General features: G+C 37.5%; 2 protein-coding genes across 3 annotated transcripts; both read left to right on the forward strand.

Annotated features, from left to right (window-relative positions):
• The first annotated feature begins 1212 nt into the window (after window positions 1-1212).
• six4b (SIX homeobox 4b) lies at window positions 1213-9564 on the forward strand. Of its 2 annotated transcripts, XM_063001349.1 has the most exons (4): window positions 1213-1922; window positions 6584-7197; window positions 9009-9011; window positions 9065-9564. In XM_063001349.1, exons 1-4 carry the CDS (start codon window positions 1213-1215, stop codon window positions 9562-9564), a joined length of 1827 nt encoding a protein of 608 aa, XP_062857419.1. The 2 variants fall into 2 exon arrangements, with proteins under 2 accessions (XP_062857419.1, XP_062857418.1); XM_063001348.1 differs by lacking the exon at window positions 9009-9011.
• Window positions 9565-20180: 10616 nt separating this feature from the next.
• six1b (SIX homeobox 1b) lies at window positions 20181-22875 on the forward strand. Its single transcript, XM_063001350.1, has 2 exons — window positions 20181-20779; window positions 22316-22875. Exons 1-2 carry the CDS (start codon window positions 20220-20222, stop codon window positions 22593-22595), a joined length of 840 nt encoding a protein of 279 aa, XP_062857420.1. The 5' UTR covers window positions 20181-20219; the 3' UTR covers window positions 22596-22875.
• The last annotated feature ends 910 nt before the right edge of the window (window positions 22876-23785 follow it).

Genomic DNA, 23785 nt, shown 5'->3' on the forward strand with positions numbered 1-23785 from the left:
TACTAATAAATAAAAGAAATGGTGTTAAGATGACACCACTGACAGAGTGGGTGACTCACAGCAACATGGTTTCTTAGGACCTGGTTTCATCTTTGCCTTCACAGAAATGTCAAACTGTTTGGGATGATGTGCTGTATATTGCACACTTTTTTGTGCTTTGATAGTGTATTGTCTATTTATGTCTCTATTCTATGTTTATATATAGTATACCTTTCCTATATTTTTTATTGATCTAAAATATCCTTGTACACCTGGTACTTGGCGAATAAAGATTGTGATTTTGATTCTGATTCAAGTGGATTTGATCTGGTCACTTTTCTGGAATCCCCCAAAACACGCTCCCCTGCCTCGTTATCACTGTTTCTTACGACTGGTCCTGGTCACATCAACTCTGACTAGAATGAATTTTGTTCATTTAAGAGTTCAAGTTCAAGAGAGGCTTTATTGTCATTTCAGCTATAAACAAGTACATATTGCAACGAAACCCCGTTCATCCAGGACCAGGGTGCAACACATAACAAAAAAGTGCAAGACAATACAATAAACTCAGTGCAAATAAAACACAGTACGAGAAATACAAAAGACATTTCTAATCTAAAAAGTAATTAAAGGAGACAAGGCTAGAGACAAGTGTAGTGATGGCCAACATGGTACGGAGTAAATGATAAGTGACGTAAAAAAACCCATATTCTGATATACAATTAGCAAATTGCAATATTGTGCAAATATGCAAGTAATACAGTCACTATAGTTGAATGAGTCCAGGGAACATTCGGATCAGATAGAAATACTGCAAGGAGTGCAACTGAGTATAATCACAGGGCTTTTACGTTAAGGTGATTTTTTTCCAAAGACCATCGCGTCCCATAATTCGCTGTATAAAGGTGGTAGGTGTGTGCGCATTCACTCGATCACCTTACCGCAGGTAGACGCTGTGTTGAAAGTGCGAGCGCAAACATTTGTCCCTCACGCTCCTCCCCCCGCACAGCCCGAGGCGGCCAATCGGCGGGCGCGCGAGTGTCCGGACCCCCTTACCCGCACCGAGCGCAGAGTTAAACTCCCACTGAAGCACCCAAACCGAGATCTTTATTCTCTCAGCGCCGCGTCCGGACACCTGATCGCGTTGGATGGAGGGGTGAAACTTGATCTTGCAAATGTGCTGAAACCTGGAGGAGTGACTCACAGCTAAGGACGCGTAAAAAAAAACGAGTCATGTCTTCTTCCTCGAGTGAGATGATTGGCACCAATGAGATCAAGAGGGAGAACTCGAGGGCACTTGAACCTCGGGGGAGTGTCAAGCTTTCCGCTCTGGACCCCATGCCCATGGAGACCCCGGGCCCCAACGCGGTGGCAGTCGAATGCTCCCCGGCGTCTTTGGCTTTCTCTCCGGAGCAGGTCGCGTGCGTATGCGAGGCGCTGCTGCAGGGCGGTAATGTGGAGCGCTTAGCCCGTTTCCTCTGGTCGCTACCGCAGAGCGAGCTGCTGCGTGGAAACGAGAGCATCCTCAAGGCGCAGGCCATAGTCGCCTTCCACCAGGCGCGCTACCAGGAACTTTATGTCATCCTGGAGAACCATAACTTCAGCCCGTGCAATCACTCGTCTCTGCAGGACATGTGGTACAAAGCGCGCTACACTGAGGCGGAGAAGGCGCGGGGGAGGCCGTTAGGAGCTGTGGATAAGTACCGGCTGCGCAGGAAATACCCGTTACCGCGCACGATTTGGGACGGAGAGGAGACCGTGTACTGCTTTAAGGAGAGGTCAAGGAACGCGCTCAAGGACATGTACAAGCGCAACCGGTACCCGTCCCCGGCTGAGAAGAGAAACCTCGCCAAAATTACAGGACTCTCTCTGACCCAGGTCAGCAACTGGTTCAAAAACAGGAGGCAGCGCGACCGCAATCCGTCCGAAGCGCAATCCAAAAGGTAGGGTAGTAACTTTTCGAGTAACTTTCGTGGAACTTTCTGATCAGAACTCGCTCATCGAGCTTATCTGGGTTATTTTGTTAGTGTCATTTGCATTTAAGTGACAATGCAATGGAATGCACACGCATCTGACCCCAGCAGAGGTCCTGTTTAATGATACACGCTTTCACACTGTTTTGAAATCCGAAGCTTTTGGCCCGTGGTGGCGTTTTTAAGAATGGCAGCGCGCACGATCAAGAAAGCAGAATCATTTCTGATTAAGAGTTCGAATCAAATAATCACAAATAATTACCCTGATGTCATAACACATGCTTGGTTCATTACAGAACCTTTCTGAATGCCAGTTTTATGTTGCCAAAAGAAACACATGAATCATTTCTCACTATAAATGTTTTTGATTTTTTTGGAGTGGAACCAACAAAAATGACACAAAATGAGTTATTTGGAGAACCACACATGGTTCGACTATGGCACCGTGTGCTTGTTTTAGGAGTACAAAAACTTCTACAATATGTAAGTTTTAAATATTCCACCATAAATTTTGTGTCAACTAGCTCATCCTAGCACAGAAAAAAATAGGCTATTACAAAGAAAAGAATCAATCATGGTTCTGTTATAGCACTGCCATTCACATTTCCATCACATAGAGCTATTTGGTTCCTTAAGAAACTTTAAATGTAAGATAATTACCATTATTTTTATGGTGTTTTCCAAGCACCCTTATTATTTAGAAATGTAGTCAAAAGAAACAGTTTAGGATTAAGTTGATTACGTATTTGCTCTGTTTTTAGTTCTGCAACGAAAATGCCACTCAATTGACTGCAGTCAATTGTAATCATCCATTACTTTAACATAGCTATTGTCTGTGTTTGCTTTTGGATTTTAAACCCATTGTCATCCCCACCCTGATAATCAGTGAGGAGATCTACCCATTAGGCCTGTATCTCCTGATGTGGACAAACCATGTTTGTGTGTGAGTGTGTGTGTGTGTGTGTGTGTGTGTGTGTGTGTGTGTGTGTGTGTAAACTGGCTACACATGCCCACCCCTCCCCAAATGCACCTGGTTCCTGTGACTTACTGACACTCAAGCCACTCAGCTCAAAACAAAAATAACTTCTTTCTCACCCCACCCACATGGCCAATGTGTAAGGTTGCTTTTATCATCAATAGTAAATCTAAAATATTATAAATAAGGGAGGTCAAACATTTTTCCACATGCGTCAGCTGTGAAAAGATGTAGGATTTACTCAACACAGAAAATCTGTTGAGCAGATAGAACAGTTGGGTTGAATTCTTTATTGCAGTGTTCAGGTAGATTTAAATGGTTTATTATAGGTCAATATCTATAGAGCTGCATTTAGAGTGGCATTAAAATCAATTTCCTGAAACTTTATTATGATCATTAGAGTCAAGGAGCTTAATGTGGATATATACTGTATAGTGTTACAGATATATACTGTAGATTCAGAAAGTATTAAAAAACATTACTTTATTGTGTTGTGGATTGAGTTTTAAAGGGGTATAACTGTCATGTTTAACTATCAATTCTCACTTAATTATTCATAATGTTAGAATCTCTCAATAACGATGAAGTGAAAACATGTTTTTAGAGTTATTTTAGTTATTTTTTCAATATGTTGTAGAAGCCATTGTTGTAAAAGTCTTTTTCACGTCTTCACAGGTTTTGCTCACACTATAGTGTTGTTTTGATTGTATGATTTTGCCTGTTGTGTTGAGTGGTGAACTGAGGGCCCAGTTTGTATGTGGACTTTTCTGTAAAGACTTTTCTGTATTTGGTTCCCTAATTCCTATTTAGAAGCACCCCCACAGCACAATGCTACCACCACCATGCTTGACTGTAGAAATCATATTAGCCAAGTGATGTACAATGCCTGTGTTTTTGGCAACAATAGCGCTTGCTATTCTGCTGAAAGAATTCAGTTTTCATCTAAAAAAACCAGGTAGTCTTTTTCATGTTGACAAAGTACTTCACATGCTGTTTAGCTAATTCCAAGCTCAACAGTGACTTCCCGTCATAAAGGCCTGATTTATGGAGCACTGAAAATATGGGTTATCTATCCAACAGGTTTTTTTAGAGAGCTCTTTTAAAGTCACCATTGGGTTCTTTCTTGTATTGATGTCCAATTTAGCCAGGCACCCAACTCTACAGTTCAAGGTTGTGCCAAGCTTCTTTCATTTCAAATGTTGGAGACCCCTATGGTCTGAAGTAACACTTAAAGCCTTAGATGTTATGACACTATTTTATTGCAGGGATCCATAGACGGTTTCTTGGACTTCATGCAATGTAAATTGTTGCTCTTATGCCTTTCCAAACTATGTCCATTCAATTCTCATTGCAACAGGTGGACTCCAGTGAGTTCAAGGCACTTCTCAAAGATAATTAAAGCCAACAGGATGCACCTGACCACAGTCTGAAAACAGGTTTTCACTTCATCATTATGAGTGATTAAGTGTACATTTATGCAAACATTAAATATAATAAAATAAAATATGATCCCCAAATGTTATATTATTATTGTTGTTGATTGGATCCTTTTAAATAGATATGAAATAATGAATGTTAGATGATCAAAACACGAATTATATTCCAATTATATAACAGAAATGCAAAATAAATAATGATTGATTTATGAACAATAGGAAGTATTTATGAAGTCAAGTCAAATTTCTTTGTATATCACTTTTTACAAAGCTACTTTACAGATTCCTGGTCAAAAACTAAGGGCAACAGTAGCAAGGAAAACCCCTTAAATATTCTATAAAAGAAATCTTGAAAGTAACCAGACCCAGAGGGAGAGGAACAGGGACCTCCTTGGCTGGCATAATAATACAACAAATTAAATTATTAAATTATTGTTTTTACTCATTCATTACACTTTCTAAAATTAGCCAAAGTGTGGAAGGAATATATTCTATCTAAAGCATTTTAACTTTTTCTGCATTTGAGATTTGACCATATCTGAGATTTTGCTTTGTATAAATATTTTTTTATTTTATTGTGAAGTAATAGTTTTAAGTGACCTCTGGAAATATAACAGGCTGCCTTGTTAGCTGAAGATGCATTAGATAGTTTGGTGGTTGTAATCAGCATGTCCACAGCTGTCAGAGTCAGTAAGGGGCTCCAGTTCTGCCAAGATCTCACAGCTTTTTATCTAATTGCTGAGCCTAAAGACAAAAAGTCCCTTTTAGAAGATTCAGAAAGTATTAAATGCTTTTTAAGACTTTAATCTCATAAACTTCTTTTAAATTCATAGTGCTGTTTGTAATATAAAACTGAAAAGAGAAACATCCAGCATTAAACATAATAAGTTAAGGATTAATTTGCAAGGATATTTTCGCTTTCTGTTAAAATCTCTTGACTTCAACAGTACCAGTGCTTCTAAAGAGTTCACAATAGGCTAGGAGGAGATCATTAGGAGGAATGGATGCACATCAATTATTAAAGGGAATATAAGCCTCTATCTCAAAAGAGAATAGGCCTGTTAGATGTAGGGATACCAAAAACTCTTCCCAGTTCTGTATGGCTTTAACATTGCCCCATTGAGGTATATTTTACATGTCAGTGTTAATTTAGTCAAAGAACTACTTGATTATCATTAATAAAAAACAAAAAAAAAAAAAAAAAAAAAAACACACCCTTAATGGCAGCATGTGGGTGTAATTGAAATAAAGTGAATATTAATTTTGGCTGACACTATGCTGAATATAAATTCACTGCATCTTTGCTGAATATGCTTTATGGTTAGTGTTAAAATTGTATGCATGTATCCAGTTGCATTGCCTCTTAGTGTTTCTGTAAACTAAGCAAACGTCAAGTGTTTGCTTAATCTTGCCTAAGGTAGCATTTGTAGCCAACAGACACCTTTTTTTATTTGCAGTTTAAATATTACAATGTATAATTTGGAGTCAATGGGAAGAATTTGGAGACATTCACAATAGCAATATGCTTTTAAAATATGCTTTTGGGGGGGGGGGGCAGATTAATTCTTTGATTGGCAATACAACACACATTCATGTAAGAGTTACATAATAATTAACTTTGGGGTGTCAAATTGTAATAATGCAACCTACAACCAGGCAACTTTTAAACTATTAAAACACCAGATATCTTGAAAACATTATAAAAGACCATATGCCTGACAAAACAAAGCCTGAAAACACAAACTGAAGCTAAACTCCTTGTTGTATTTCTGTTATTATTATTATTATTATTATTAGCAGTAGAAATAGTAGTTTTGATTATTTTTCTTCCTCAATAATGGATTTGAGTAAAATAAGGCGGTGACACAGTGGTCTGTTATGCTAGCCCACCACTGCTGAGATCCGGTTTTAAATATCAGTGGTGCTGTCAGTCAGCTGGGCATCTACATAGACATGATTGGGTATGTCTAAGGGTGGGGGAAGGCTGAAACCCTGTGATGGATTGGTGCCCTGTCTAGGATATTTTTGCTTTGCGCCCAATGAAATTTTTTAAATGCTTTTTGTTATTAAAAACAGTTAAAATGTGGCTATTTTTCTTTAATTTCTGGGGATTTTAAAGCAATCCATAGATAATTTTATGTTCAAATCATGTACTACATCTTTAAGGCTTGTACTATGTATTAAAGTTAAAAAGTAACTTTTCTCCTATATTCTTTTAGTGAATCTGATGGAAATCACAGCACTGAGGATGAGTCGAGTAAGGGCCATGAGGAGCTGTCACCTCGACCCCTTTCCAGTGGCTCTGCTGGTTCAGCTGCCCATGGAACTAGCCCCATTGTAGCATACTCTGACATTGGCACCACCGTCATCCAGCAAATCGGGGATGTCAAAATGTCACCCTTGCCAGCGGGAATGGGCTATAATGGTGATCTGGCAAGCCCCAACTCTCACTATCTTAACGGTGGCGCATATATTCAGTCGCATGGCAGCAACAGTCTCCTAAATGGACTTGGAACTACAAGTAGTCACTTCTTAACCTTTGATTCTCAGAGGGTCTCCCATGGCCAAGAAAGGCTACTAGGTGGTTCTTCTGTATCCTATGCCTCTTATTCTGTGGGGGCTCCAGAAGCCAGTGTTGGAAAACTAGACAGCATGCAGTCCTTGGTTTCACATTCAGAACACGGAGCAGTGGCCTCGTATGCCACCACCACATCATCGTCCTCGAATACACCTCATCTAAGCAGCTATGCTATGGTCAACATTTCTGGGGCTGAGAACGGCCTGGGACTTCCTCCTTTACTTCTGCCCTCATCTTCTACAGCACCGCCTCACAGTAAGAGAACATTATTTTAGATGTTTAAAAAAGTGGTATGAAAAAGCATCCACAAGGAACTTCAGGGTTTCATTCCAACCAATCAGAGCTGTACCTGATTACGCCTATTTAATCAGTTGGTCTCAGTCTTTAAATGATAAAGTGGAATCAGTTTGCACGCTTGGTTAGTTGGAATGAAGACCTGCAGTAACATCTTTAATTTTCTGATCACCAACACTGTGTCTGTAACATTTTAAAATGTCTTACTCCCTTATAGTCAACCTGTAATAACATTGGCAAATCCAGTTTCAGTAATGCTGTTGAAGTGCCCACATTTCAGGGTCTTCATGTACAATAAAGAGTATGAACAGTATATTTTAGGAGTATACACATACTATGTCTATTTAGTAGTGGAAGCTTATGTACAGGAGATCAAGTCAGGCATTAAGACTCTTTGCTTTGTCTTCCCCATGGGTACGCACAACAGTTGGCTCAGACTACACACCAGACCCTAATTACGTCATTACTTTGGAGTACATTACAAAAAACTACAACAAAATATTCAGAATGTTTGTTGTTTCAGCTCCAGTGCTTTATTTTATGCAGAAAACAGTGGTTCATGAGTTTGTATTATATTTAAGTAAAAAACAAAGGAATGATAATGTGGATAAAATAATGTGCATACGGGGGCTAGGGGTCAGGTCAAGTTTGTGATGACTTCAGGATTGTAACAAATAACAGGCCTCAATGACATTATCCCCACCTCCTCTCCATGAGCCTAACCACACACTAATGGTTCTTTCCATGAATATTTTATAGCCACATCAATAACAGCAAGGCTGACTTGGTGCTGCTGCTCTCCCCCAACAACCCTCATCTTTTTCATCCTTTAATATGCAGTTTACGAGCCACATTAAAACAAACCCACCCCTGGTTGAACTTTTGATTTAGAAGGAAAACAGTTGAGCTCAGATGGTCCACTGACAAAGATTATATTAAAATTGTTTAGCTAAAACCCTTGGCCACTCTGCTCATAATTTTTAGGGCAATATAAAAATATGAATGTATAAAACACACTAATTTTGATGTTTACTGGAGCAGAAAACATAAAACAATAGTTGAATTGCTTTTTCTATTCAGTGGTGTTTGTATCTGCTTTAAAGCTTTTGCTAGGTCCTACAATAAAATAGAATAAACACATATAATTTACTGCATAAACATTTAGTATTGATAAATACAATATATTGACTCTAGGGTCGGAAAACTTTAACTTTGTCTAAATCACATGCAGTATCTCTTATTTCACACATCTACTCATAGAAATTTGTAGAAAAATGCAGTTCTAACTTTAGTATTATTTGAGTTTGCAGTTGTAAAGGTAGCAGGTTGGGGCGTTGTGATTATTTATCAAACATTTCAGCAAGCCTAATGGAAGAAAAGGCTCTGTAAGTGGTGTGCCAAGAACCACAGTCTAGAGTTACAAGGAAGTTAAAAAGAATTCATCCACAAACAGAAAATGACAAAGGTGTTTCATTTTATATTTCTCATAAAGAAGTACTTGTGGGGGCATACAAAGGTGGAAATTCGTAGAAAAAAAAGGAAAAAGGAAGAAATGAAACATAACAGTAATGAAGTACTTGAGATATGTAGAAACACATAATCACACATCTGGGAAACTAATGAAGAAAAATAGGATTTTCCCTTTTCTATTCTTTTCCATTCTTTTTCACTCAGCCTGCAGTTGTGAAGTGTGAGACTTTCTCCTGCAAAAATTAGCCCAGACTGAGGGTGTGTGGATCTAACTTGTGGTCAGCCTGGTCAGACAGGGCGAGGTGGTTCACTCCCTGACCTTGTCCTTTTGTCTTTGTTCATTTGTCACCCCCTGCAGGTTCGGCTCCATTGGAAGGGGTGGTCAGCGACTCATCCCAGCAATCTGCTCAGCCCCTGCTCTACACCCTTAACCAGGCTGTCAAGGAGGAGCCACTGGACATCGGTGTGGGCTATTCATATGCCTCCAACGTGTCTCTAGACCAAAGTGCCAACCTGGGCTACACAGCCTCCCTTTTCTTGTCGTCAAACCTTGGTCACTCGGTTGTCAATGGAGGCTCTCTGGAACCTGCAGCCACAGCTGCTATCACCTCTGTCCTCTCCAGCACAGAAGGTCACTCCACTTTGGCTCACAGTGCCCGTGGGCTCCAGGAAGCTGGGGGTGCTCTGCCCTCAGTCTACAGGGCACAGGAAGCTCAGCTGCCCCTGTCCGACAATCTGGAAAACTCTGTGAGTACTCGAGAGGGGCCTCATGGAGTGTGTAGTGACCTGGACATGGAGGGAAAAGAACTGGCCAAGCTGCAGACTGTTCAGATGGACGAGGACAGCAGTGACCTCTGACCTTTTCAATCACATATGAAGAGCTGTATTTAATGAGTGGTTGTTTTTCTCGCACAGCGGCCTGATTACAAGGTCTTCTATGCACACATCAATCTTGAACTCACTAATGAACTTTAAATTTTTTTGGATAATGTATATGCAAGATGTGTGCATTTGGGTGAACAATTTGAACAGTGCCTTTGTGTCCCCAAAAATGTAGCCACCGATATTTCAACTTGCACTCAGATGACTGCAGAATATACTTGTTGATGCACTGACCACAAAGATCCTGTCTCAGCACTGTCTTTTCTCTTTTATCTAAAATAAATTGAGATTTTAACTAAGAAAAAAGGTAGTGGGTAAAAGAGCACAATGAAATGGAAAAAAGAGAGAAAGACTATCAAAAAGCACACAATCAAAATAGCTGTGTGCTTGACGAGCTTGCAAATGTTTCTGCACAATCATGGCAGGCTTACACTGATTCTTTTATTTTCCTCTCCCCTATTTTGTCAAAGCACAGATGTTTAAAATTTTGTTGTTTGTTCATTGTTTGATCTTTTGTATTTAATTTTATGACGCTTTGCATTGTAATGTGAACAATATTTTATGTTTTGCTTTATAAACAATTTCAGTACAGTCTAGCAATGATTTCAAGATAAGAGAATACTGTATTCTTGGGCATTCAACAAGTCGTGTGCCTTTTTAAAGAAATGAAAACCATACAAAGTAAATGATTTAAATTGTAAGAAAAATATTTGTGCAAATGTGTTTCTGTCATGCTTTTTTTTTTTAAACACTGCCATGCACTCAGTAATTCTGCAATGACTCTTAATCGTAATAACAGAGCTAACAGCTAGCACATGCAGATCGGTGTTAAAAAAAACATTTTAACATGATGAAAAAACAAATTGAATGCAGATGCAGAGGGGGCATTTCAGTGTCATGGTTTAAATCCATTTGGCCAAAGTCACCTTAGAGTAAAGCTCAAAGCAAACCAATATAAAGATTATCAATGATCCTCTGATTTATATGTTCCTTCTATTTACATGGCACATCATTGATATATCATGTGCTTTAGCCTTTGCAGTCACCAGATCTTAACACACTTGAACCATTATGGAGATATTAAACTGGCATTGTTAAATTCTTTATTATTATTATTATTATTATTATTATTAGTAGTAGTAGTAGTAGTAGTAGTAGAAGTGGTAATAGTAGTCATCCACCTGCACTGTACATACTTTAAAAACATACAAAATCAACTCTAAATTGAAGATTTATTTTATAAACTCTAGCCCTCTATTAAATCTGTATATTTATTGGCCAATAATGAATGGCAAATAGGTTCTGTGTTACTGACACCAGCATTTTATGTTGGAATCCTAAGTTGACATTTCAGGAACTGAAGAAAATGACATCACCTTGATTACTGGAAGCACTAGGTAAGTGGTTCTTAGTTTTAACCAATGCAATGACGTCAACAGGAAGGAAATCCAAGACCCTTTATTTAACAAGATTAGCTTATGACATGAGTCTCTAGGACAGCTGGTCACTATCATCAGGCATTACTTATACATTGATGTATGCATATGCATTATAATGGAGATCCAGCTTGTGTTCTTATTTGTTTTTCTGTTTCTTATTTTTAAAGTCACTCATTTATCTTCAGGAACCACTTAAATGCCATTTAAAAATGTGATGGGGATTATGAAATACTGGATATCTTTACTGGATTTGTCTAAACCTTACGCACATGACCAAACAAGAACAGGCATCTGTCATCAACTGTGATTTGTTTTAGCTTGTCACTTGGTATTTTGAGATAAAATCTCAGTTTTTGTAGAAACATCTGTACAATTTTGAGTAAAATCAACATTTATTTTGCATATTTATCCATATATGTTTGCACGTGATAAAATTATTTATCAGAGAAGCCGACTTATAGAGATAGAAGAAAACTTTATCAAATGTAAATGCAAATGAGGACAGAATGAACTTCAGAAATGGATCAGGCTCAAGTTTGTACCTTATCGTGGGAATGTTTCCTTCTTGTGACACCAGGGGCATGTGAGTCCAAGCTAATTGAATGGCACCCAGGTAGGACTGGCTCACACACAAAGGGAAAAAATGCCCAGGTAAAGAATCTATTGTTACCTGTGCAAAGGTGACCCTGTCGCCTAGGGCAGCAGATTAGCTGATTGCTGGGTATCAAATGGCACCTCCTGGAATATTGAAGAGCAAAAAGAACTTTTGTTTGGGGCTTTTGAGCTCAGAACCAATGGCCACAAGCAAAGGGACATGTGTGTTTCGTGTCCCTTATTTCCCCTGGGCTGCATGCGTGTCAGCCGGTGAGTGTAAGATGGGGTATCTTGTTGCCTTTCTGTATTGTTCAGATATGGACGTCACAGCGTCTCCATGGGCAGTGAATGACAAGGCTTTGTGTGAAGCCCTTTAAGGGCTTATCATCTCCAAGGACATAAATACAGCACAGAGGAGCAAAGTGAACCTTTACATCAATCCAATCTCCAGTTTCACAATAGGTTGGAGCTAAAGGGATAACAATACTAATTAACTAATGTTTAATACCAAAATACTAATTATTACCTTACTCAAAGAACTCTTAGCATTTAGAGAACTCAAGGGACCCCTCCGTCAGTTTGTCCCTGTGTATGTTTTTATATCTGGTGCCGGCACATAAATGCTGGTTGTGGCAGGCTGTAAAAACGAGGGAACTCTGTAGAAGTGGGCTTATTAAAGAAGCTGACCCCTGACTTTTGCAGGCACTTTCAAAGCATGACATTTAGTGTGCTGCCACAGCCTGTGAGGCACGAGTAACCTGAGCCGGAGCCCAGAGCGCCCCAACCCTACACACTGTGCTAATGTGAGGTCAGAGGCCAACTGGGTCTGTATGATTCACAGACCCACCACTTCACACACATATACAAGACTCTCACACAAAAATTTAGGAAAGAAAGAGATGAGGAAGCACATGTTTAGTTAAATTATGGGTTATAAAAACTCTGAAAGGTCACATATAACAAAAATGAATTTTTTAAGAGTTGATTAAAATAAATTATTACAAGACTGAAAATCTGCATCTTGGCAAATAGAGAAATGTTTTTGTTTATTATGAAGCACCAACTCCATTTAATATCCTTATATCCCCTAAATTGTCCCTACATTTATTTGAGAAATGCATTACCTTACTCAAAAGTACTTTTAAATAGTCTCTGAAACATATTTCTTAGAGTTACTTCTATTTTTATCAACATAGAAAGGGGACGTTTTGAGTTTTAGAATCTTAGAATTAGAATCTTAGTATTTTAATATTAAATTAATAATAAATATATACTCTTCAGGTTTATGTAATGGACATGAGGCAGGATATTATGGAGACATACTGTGTCCCTTTCACAAACATGTTCTAATAAATCTAAATAGGTAAATCTAAAAAAAGAAATAAGTAATCAACAACAACAACTCAATTTAATGTTTAAGGCTTGACAGCAGTCACAAACGCTCCTCCAGAGCAACAGATGTCACTATGGCTTATCTGTGTAACTCATCCCCAAAACAATAATAAAGTAGAGATTCTTAAGCATGTCTAAAAGGACAATATAATAAAATGATTCCTTGCGTATTATATAAACCATGATCATTTTAGATCGATGGCATATATTGTAGAATAAACTGTATATATATATTTTAAAACAATACTTATTTTGGCTGTAATCCAACACTATTATTATAAAACCCTATTTGGGACTGTCCCTAGTTGGAACATACAATAAAATGCAGTTAAACAATAATCTGTAATTTGTTAATTCTCTATTATTAACTTTTATTTTTAAACTATTATTATAAACTATTATAACTATTATATTTATTTTAACTGACAACAGAACAAAAAAACTATTTTTAATGTTTTCACTACCAACTTAATTGTATTATTTTATAAACAAATTTAGATCCATTTTAATATATGAATTCAAATAATTCGAGACAGAGGCATGTTCACCCCTGTAGTACATCACTTTTCCTATTAATTATGTACTAATTATGCAATTACTTAATTAGTTTTAACATTGATTGTCCGATGATACTAATTGTTGCAGTTTTCAAGTAAAATTTCTGCCCATTCTGGCTTGATTCATGACTTTACCTGCTCACATTTCTGTTGATTCTCTGATGCTCCATATATTTTCAATTAAAGACAGATCTGCAGGCAAGCCAGTCAAGTTGAAACATGGACTGATCTGACCATAGCATACATTGAGATATGATTGGGCCCAGACAGCATGTTGATATATGGCAGCAGCGGACTGCATTAAGTGTTAAGTGACAATGGTTTTCTGAAGTACTCTCGAAGTTTTTTGGATTTCTTGCAACTTTTTACAATATTATGTACAGTAGATGGTGACCTAAATTATTTGGAATTTTGTTTTCAGAAATCATATTTTTAAACTAATGAACAATTCTGTCATGAGGTTTGGCTTAAAGTGGTGAGCTTTGGCCCATCTTTGCTTGCACTGACTGAGCCTTTGCTGGATCATCTTTTATACTAAATACCTTTCTTAACCTGTTACCAATCCACCTGCAATTTGTGGAACGTTTCCATAAACTTTTCACTGTTATTTTGTCCCTTTCCCAACTTTTTAAAATGTGTTGCAGACATCAAATTCTGAATTAACTAATATTTAAAAAAATAAGTTGGTCATGAAGAACAGTAAGGGTCAATCATTTATACTTTTGTCAATTAGATAAACGTTCAAAAGAAATAACAATTTAGAGTTTATTTATTTTTACTGCGTCTAATAATAAAGATTTCTGAAAATTTGTTGTTTGATTTTATACTTATCTTGTATAAAATCAAGAACTGCAATTCATTCATTCATTCATTGTCTGTTTTACCACTGCTTTATCCTTTTTTAGGGTCGCGATGGAGCCGATTAGCACTGCAAATGACCTAACATAAAAAATAAATCATCTTTATTAACCGCATGGTCGCGTTGTATTCGGAAGCACTGATAAAATAACAGCCAGTGCATCTTATTTATTTGTTTGTTTGTTTAATTAACTTTATTAAACCTTTTAAAAATATCTAACTATTAAATTAAAGAATTAACAATGATTTAACTAAAACATTAACATATTACCTGGAATCCCATAACAAGCTGCATAAGCGTTAAACGTGTAAGTGTTGAAGTGCATGCAGTATAACGGTTCTGATTTGTTTAATTATATGTTATATGTTATTATAATTATTAATAATAATTATATATGTAATTATAATTATATGTTATGGCTAATTCAAAGATTTTTATTGTCTTCAGCTGGGATGCCTCGCTAGCGCCTGTTTAGACAGGGCTGATATCAAATTCTGTATCAAACTAAATATCGAATCTCTTGTTACAGAAACAAAATCAATAAACTTAAATAAAGCACTACAGGGTCATTAATGCACTGACAGTAATACTAACCATTAAAAGTCCGATTTTAAATAAATCCATGTTTAAAGTTGACTACCTTTGTAATGATTTCATAAAGATTTATTTTTCCAGAGCTTAAATACAGCACGGTGCTAAAACTATATTTCTACGTAAAACGTGTCAGTATTAACTGTCCAGTCTAGACTTTCCCACGGTCCGCCAGGAGGTTAGGACTAATGACATGTCTAGGTGTGATATAGCAGGAAGCTGTATATTGAGCAATAAGGTTTGCAACATAATAATTGTGTTTGAAACAGGCTTATATTTTGTGAAATGTGTGCAAACAGCAACAAAACAACGAACTAAACCTTAAAGTAAATTAAACAAATAGTTTTTCTTAAGTACCACATGAAAGTAATTTGAAAAACTGGGAGTGAAAGGTAAATATTATAACTGGGAGAATTTAAAAGCAAGGAGGCTGGAAATCATTTTAAAAGTCAAAGGTGAACTAACCATAATATCTGCATCACGTTCAGAGAAGTGGATGTTTTTATTTATTTATCAAATTTATATTTTAGGCTATATAAAAGGTCGTTCTCACTCATTGATGACAAAAATAGTTTTGGGTATGCAAACTAAAATGGCAACACGTCTAAAATTGCAACATGTTAATTATTATTAGTAGTAGTATAATTAAATGTTTAATCATCAAATATATATATATTATTTTTACTTTTTTTTCCTGTCACATCTGTAATGCTACCCCAGTAATTCATTCTTTTCACATATCCTTATTTAATTTAAAAAAAGAATAAAGAACAGGCCTAACGATAATCTTTATACAAATAAAACAACAGACTTGACTAATGTGAGCATATTATTTCTAAGCCAAAGCTCTGTGTTGTTTCGGATGTGATGGATATTTTAGTTGATGTTGATACGGCGATAGCTGCGTATCATATTGCCCCTAATTGAGTTCAGCATTTGCTTTTTCTGCTTTAATTATTTCATCAAACACAATCCAGATAGTAAACTGAGCGGTTTATATGAATGTTATTTAGATTAGAGCAGTAAAAAAAATTAAATAAACTGTTTTCTGTTGTCGTGTATTTTGGCTTGTTGTGAGTTTTTTTCGTTTTCTTTTATACTAGGCTCTTTCTGGAGTATCTGTGTACTACGTGTGGCGTTGTGGTTTGCAACCCCTCGCCTCGCCTTCGGGCAGTAAAAGAGCACATCTTGAAATGATCAGGGTCTGAGGAGCAGAGCGGCCACGGCCTTTGCTTTAGCTTTAAGTCGGGCGCCTCAGTGTGGTGGAGACATGAGGACAGACAGAGCTGTCCATCACCAACCGTGGCGTGAAAAGACTGAGAAAAGCTGATTCAGGGCAACGTTTCATTGAAACCAGCAAAATCTAAAGGTACAATTCACACGAAGCAAAGAACGTTTGTCTGAGCTCAAACATGTTTAAATATCTGGTCAGTGCACTTAAACATTTATTTTTTTCCCCAAAGTAAAGCCGCAAAAGCGGATACAGCAAAAGATTTAAGTTGTTACGTCTTTTTCTCGTGACACTAAATCACACAATTTATAGTGAACAAAATAGCCTATTTTAGGTACAGTGGTGTAACTAGGTTCTTAAGGCCCCCAGTGCATAGACAAATCTTGGCACTCTGTGCGAAAACTTCTTTTAATGGTTTAACACATGACATAGTCATTTATTTTCATAGATGTTAGGGCACATCTTGTAAAACATGTGAAATTATCAGTTATTTGATCCATTAACCAACTGGTATTCATTTGCATATACAGAGGACAGTAAAGATGTTGGCGGACCCCCTCATGCTCTGGGTCCCAGTGTGACCAGTGACACAACACTTTCAGGTACGCGGTTGGAATGTGACTAATTTAATAGGTGTCGGGTGTGTTTATGTGTGGCTGTGTGGAGTACTTCGTGCTGACAGATCTTTTCTAATTACTTTAGGTGCCTTTGGCATTTTATGGTTTTAGTTTATATATTTTTAAAAGTACATATTTTACAATATTTAAATACAATTTTAGTATGTATGATTCTGGTAGATTAAACATTAGATACACATACACCGAATACTAAAGTAAAAACCAACTGGGTCGGGGGCACTATGAGAATACGTGTTATGACGTCATCTGACAGACAAACTGATGAGTTTAATAGTTTTAGACGTCTGTGTAACGCCAACCTGACGTCATTATTTTTATTTAATTAAAAAAAATTGTATGATAAAACCATGGAGTCCCAAAGCTGAATTACAACCGAAACGCTTCTTGGTAACAAACGAAATTAAAAACTGAACCACCATCAAATACCCAAAACAGCCAATGGTAAACAAACGTTTGTTACATTTTATTATCATATTTACGTTATTTTCTAAAATAAAGTCGTAAAACGTAGTCCAAAAATTAAAACCACTTAAGTTCTAAACTGAGAACATTTTGCTGAAGCTCATTTTTAGAAAATAAATCACTGGTGCAGAAAACCTTATTGAGTTATTCTTCGGAACAGATGGATAGACCATCTTTCAAAGACTCTTCTTCTTGCCGACCCTCCAGAGACAGTGGGCAAAAATGTTTTCACAGGTGCCCAGACTGGCCGCTAAATCTAATCAAGTCCTTTATCTCAGTGACCCAGGGCTAAATTCATACGACAGTCCAAACATCAATGCAGGATGGGAGAAAAGGTCTGCCTGAGCTACTGAGTGGGCTCTGTGGTCGTGATGAACGCTCCGTCTTCAATTAAATTATGAAGAGGTGCTCCATTCCGGGTGAGTGATCGTGAGCTCCGCGTCGCCCTGGTGTCAGATTGCAGATTTGGGCGCAGATAAAGAAATGCGATCTATACCTTAAAACAGCAACTGGGTAGCAAAGCGCTTGACGAACAGAAAACTCATTTACTAATGCACTGGTTTTAGATTTCACTGTACAGAGATGGGGGAGAAAAACAGACAGGGAGAAAGGGGGAGAGGGACTCGTGTCAAAGAAAAACACATTGTGCTCAACCGACATATCGTCTGTACAAGCGGTTAGGTCGTGCATCTGAAGTTCATTTAATTGATTTTTCATTTTTTTTCTATTTATTAAAAACATTGCTGTAAATAGGCAATGCCAGTATAGCAAAAACTTTAGTGTTAATAAATAAATGAATACCAACAGTTATTTTAGCACAATAATAATAATATTAATAGTAATAACAACAATAATAATAATGATATTACATTAGTATTGTTGTTGTTATTATTATTGTTAATGTTAATATTATATACCATTTATTTTATGTAATTACTGTATATAAACACTTAAGATAATAACCAATAGTGTTTTCTGTTAAAAGTAAATACATTATGCAAGTCCATTAAAATAAACGCATTTTAAGTAAAATCTCAAAACTTCGATTTTTTTTTTGTCAAATTACTTTCTGATTGGCGAAAGAACTGAGAATTGAGGACCAGTGATCAGAGGGTTGCTGGTTCAAGCCCCACTACTGCCAGGTTGCTGCTGTTGGGCCCTTGAGCAAGGCCCTTAACCCTCAATTGCTTAGACTGTATACTGTAACTGTAATGTAAATCGCTTTGGATAAAGGCGTCTGCTAAATGCTGAAAATGTCATTGTAAATGTAAAGAACAATGCAACGCGTCTATAAGAAGCTGCTTAAAGCTTGTGCGTTTTACTTCAAGCTTCAATGTTGTTTTTCAAATATTGTACCTGCACATGGATATTTGTTAGATTCAAGTGATGCTTTGAAGATGCTTTTTAGCGCGACTGGGTTCAGTCTTATCAGGCTTATCTCTCAGTTGCGCTAGGCTATCTCTCCACCTCTTGAGTTTAATGGGACGTTAAGCATCTCATCATCAGTGCAGTGTGCGCACTGGGACCTCACGCACCGTGCTCTGCGTGCGCCTTTTCTGAATAACGACAGTCTGACAGGTTCACTGGTATTTCGTGTACATAAATTATCAAACAGACATTAAGAAATATTTAAAATGTATTAACATCTTTGTCTGCAACAAAACCCTAAGCAAACTGTCTGAATTAATGTCAATTCTGAATTAAAGAAAGGGTTCCAACTTTATACGGGTGAGCTAAGAACTTTAGTAGCACTTCTTTTACACTAAGCCTTTGTGGTAATGTTAGGCTTATCTCAATTGAGGAAGACATAAGTCTTTACAGAAAAGGATCTTTAAGAGCTTTGTCAGATTAGCACTGACTGCTGGATTGTTTATACACTTATTACACATTTAATACTTTTAGATGTACTAGCTTTCCTCAACCTATCAAATTAATTATTTACACCTGTTTTTGTTCTGATAATCTGAATATGTAAACATTTTATTGTGAATTCACACGTTACTGTTTACAACTAATTATTAAATTAATTACAATTTAAGGAAAAAACACACTTAAATGTCAGTTGTTAGTTACTGATTTGCTACACAGTTTTGTTTTAGTACAATAAATAATAATTAGTTTTTTCTACTTGCTGTAAAGTTATAGTCATTTCTTAAAAAATCAATCATTGCTATGTTAACAAATTGTACAACTTTATATTGAGAAAACAAAAGCAATTTACAGTGCACGTTCAAAAAAGTGTTTAGTTCCGATTTTATAAAGTAAAAAGTTAAGTTGATGGACTAACCCCAATTAGAGAGAATTTCATTATCAGGAAATATCTGGCTAATCCTGATGACTCCCTAATGCAGTAAATACACTGTAGGCAGTTATTAGTTAATTCATTAATAATGTAATGGCTTTAAAGTTGTTTAAGTTAAAAGTAGATCGGTAAATGGGCTGGAGGGTGGGATAAGAGTGAATGCGGCCCTATGAGACCCTCTGTAATTGATTAGTATCGAGGTGCTCCATGCACTCCCTCAGGTAAAACTGGAGACGGGGGATCTGGTTTCAGACCACCGAGTTCCCGAGGGAGGAAATGGCTGCAGCTCGAGCTGGAGCGGTGCGCGGATAGGGCGCGTGGAGAGCCAATCAGAAAGCTCGCTGCGCTCTTTTAGCGCGACACCACTGAACGGGGAGCAGTGCCTCTCCAACCAACGTCCAAAACTTAAGAACGTGTAGCCCTGGACCAACCAAGGCAGAGAACAGAATTTTTTTTCACCGGACCATACACTAGCATAGCCAGCTCCAGTTCCCAATCCGCTCTTTACTGTTGCCCGAAATAGAGCGGGTTGGTCAAGAGGAGTTACTTGCCAGCCGTCGGCCGTCATGTCTATGTTGCCCTCGTTCGGCTTCACGCAGGAGCAGGTTGCGTGCGTGTGCGAGGTGCTGCAGCAGGGTGGTAACCTCGAGCGTCTGGGTCGCTTCTTGTGGTCCCTACCAGCTTGCGACCACCTTCACAAAAATGAAAGTGTGCTTAAAGCGAAAGCAGTGGTGGCGTTCCACCGAGGGAACTTTAGGGAGCTATACAAAATTCTAGAAAGCCACCAGTTCTCGCCGCACAACCATCCAAAACTGCAGCAGCTGTGGCTGAAAGCGCACTACGTCGAGGCTGAGAAGCTGAGGGGGCGGCCACTGGGAGCTGTGGGTAAATATCGTGTACGGAGGAAGTTTCCCTTACCGCGCACCATATGGGACGGAGAGGAGACCAGCTACTGTTTCAAAGAGAAGAGCCGCGGCGTGTTGCGGGAGTGGTACACGCATAACCCATATCCCTCTCCCAGGGAAAAACGAGAGCTGGCTGAGGCCACTGGGCTCACAACAACACAAGTCAGCAACTGGTTTAAAAACAGAAGACAGAGGGATCGAGCCGCAGAGGCCAAAGAAAGGTAGGCTTAAGTCTAAACTGCCAACTCTCGGAAGTCTATTAAATAATAATTCTTCTACAAAGCTTTAAAGGATGTGTTGGTTTTAACTTATATTAAGTTTACAGTTTATTGCAACTCAAACAATTAAAAGTATCATGTCGTGTTATTTACCTAAATAAATATTTTCAACCCTGCTCTTGCAGAAAAAAACCCACATCTTGTGTTATTTTACAAGCACACGCGTCAAAAGCATGCACTATGGTGTGTTAAATCATTTTAATATTCTAAATGCTCTCTCCACACCTAATTTAAATCATCAGCTAATTACCTATAATCTTACCTATAAACTACTATAATCTGGGTGTGTTAAAGAAAGAAAAAAAACACACGATTTAATGCCGAACAGAACTGACAAAGATTTAACAAAGCAAAATGTCATTTTAAAGGCACTACTGTTCACATTCGTGTCTATTTATTTTTAGTTTAGCGTCTTCACAGGCATCACCATCATTTGTCAGACGTTGTTTACACTGAGCTCACTCCCATTCCTTTCTAAGAGCTGGTAGTTTACCATTCAATCGTTCAATGTCCATGTTTTATAAAGTTAATTTCTTAATTCAAAATCGTTTCAGAGTTCCAAAGTACATGAAATGGAAAACGTAAACAGATCTAAATTTTTTAACATTTTAACTCTTAGAATTAATCTGTGCCTTTGTTAAACTGATTTTGCTTGAAATGGAATAAAAACATGACTGATTACTGCTGATTTTGCACCATATGTGTAATGTATTCCAGAAAGTGTTTCGGGCACTGCCAGGTGAACTATCAGCTCCAACAAATACCGCACTGGGAGACATAAATTATTAATAACCAAACTCTCTTAACAATTGGAATGTAGGATTTATGAGTCTAGTTAATACAAACGGAACCATGTCCAGTCTTAAAATGGTCCACAATTAAGACTTGTCAAGTTGACATTTTGATAGACGATATTATTTAGCTACGTTACTGACAATAATGGATATTAAGAAAAGTCTTTAACATAAACTTTATATTTGGTCTAATTTTGCATTCGTTTTTAAATGTTTTTTCTATTTTCTATTTTTATTAACCAAGATTGTTTGTGATACGTATGCGAATGGGTCTTTCTGCTTATTAACATAGTTGAGTAAATTTAGAATTATGGTTTAATTAAAATAATTATGCCAAAGGTCTGACACAATAAATCTTACTGTGAACACCGTGAACAAGTTGCAGATAAGACCTCACCGAACCAAATATTCTTAGTAAACATTTTTCGACAATAGATGAAACTGGAAAAGAAAACAGTGAACAGTGAAACTGTTTTTCAATTTAAAAAGACTCTAGCAAAATTGTCATGCGTCTCCAAAAAAAAACCTAGCACATAAAGTCACAATAAATCTTAGGGCATCCAAGCATGTTAGTTTTACTCATGAAATGTTTATCAGCAGAGTTGAGATCAGGGCTCCAAAATATTTACAGTAATAATACGAAAATGTTTAAACATTTTGTACTTTGTGTGTCTTCCTTTGACAGAGAGAACAGCGAGAACAGCAACGCGGGCGCGAACAAACAGAACCAGCTGTCCCCGCTGGATGGAGGCAAGTCGCTCATGTCTAGCTCGGAAGATGACGAGTTCTCCCCGCCGCAAAGTCCAGAGCAGAATTCAGCTCTGTTGCTACAGGCCAATATGGGCCACCCCGCCTCGTCCTACAGTATGAGCGGCCTGACCATGCAGAGCCACCCACACCAGCACCAGCTCCACGACTCCATACTGGGACCTCTGACCTCTAGCTTGGTGGACTTGGGCTCTTAAGCCACTCTGACTGTGAATCTATTTATTTTTTTTGTTGTTGTTTTATTTTGTACGGATCAATAGGGAGCTATTCTGCCACTTTACTGTAGATATGAACACCGAACTGTATAATGTGAACATCAGAATCTGTAGTCTTTTTTCCTGGTAAGGCTTTACAGTAGGGTTTTACCGCAGTAGCGGGTAAATAGCCGCATGGACTGACATTTGCCAAGTCGTTAAACTGGACAGAGGACAAAACTAAAAGCAGTAAATAAACCAATGCTCTTTATCACACTCTCAACACGCCGTTTCCAATACTTCATTCTGCAATGCACCTCTTCTTAAGGTCACTACCTTAAAATGTGTCGTTAACTTAATTCCATTAACTTAAAATGTCTTCAGGGTCGTTGGTGATTTAGATTGCGAAGCAATAGTAGCTCTTAACAGAAGATGAACATGAATGAATAATAATTTCAACAATTTACTAAATTAATTTACAGAGTGCCTAATTAACCCTAATTATGGTGTACCACAGCCCCTATCACAATATTGCTTCACGAATGAACTCATTCTACACGTGACACTTATATAACAATTTCCTTTTACTATAACAGATTTTATTTTAAATATAACTGGACCATTTTTGCGTTAATTAAGATGATATACCTTTGATAAAATGTTTTAACAGTCAAGTTACAAATACATTATAATGAATTCATTCAAGAATATAATAGCAATATGGCAACGAACTGGAATATAAACAGCAAAACAATAATAATAATTAATATTATTATTATTGCCAGCCACCTTGAGCATGACTCTTAACTGTCTCAATTGTAAGTCGATAAATGGATCTACCAAATAAATGTATTAAACTTCCTACTACTACTACTACTACTACAGATAATGATGATAATAATAATAATAATAATAATAATAATAATAATAATAATAATAGATTTATGGATGTCGTGTTGCTCGTACAAAAGATGGCTTTATAATAGACTTTGTGGACAGACAAGGGAGACTTGTTGACTTTTCCCGGCCCCGGGAGGCGCGTGCTGCTTTGAGGCTTGCAGCGCCTCGTTCCGTTTGGTAGGCGCCTGTTTGCTTTGCGCTCTTTCACTGTTTGCTCTGGCGGTTCTGGGCCACAGAGAAGACACTGCCTGCCCTAAGCGCACACACGTGTATTCATTCATAGATTTCCGAGA

Source organism: Trichomycterus rosablanca, chromosome 9 (assembly GCF_030014385.1).
Source record: "Trichomycterus rosablanca isolate fTriRos1 chromosome 9, fTriRos1.hap1, whole genome shotgun sequence".
NCBI lineage: Eukaryota > Metazoa > Chordata > Actinopteri > Siluriformes > Trichomycteridae > Trichomycterus > Trichomycterus rosablanca.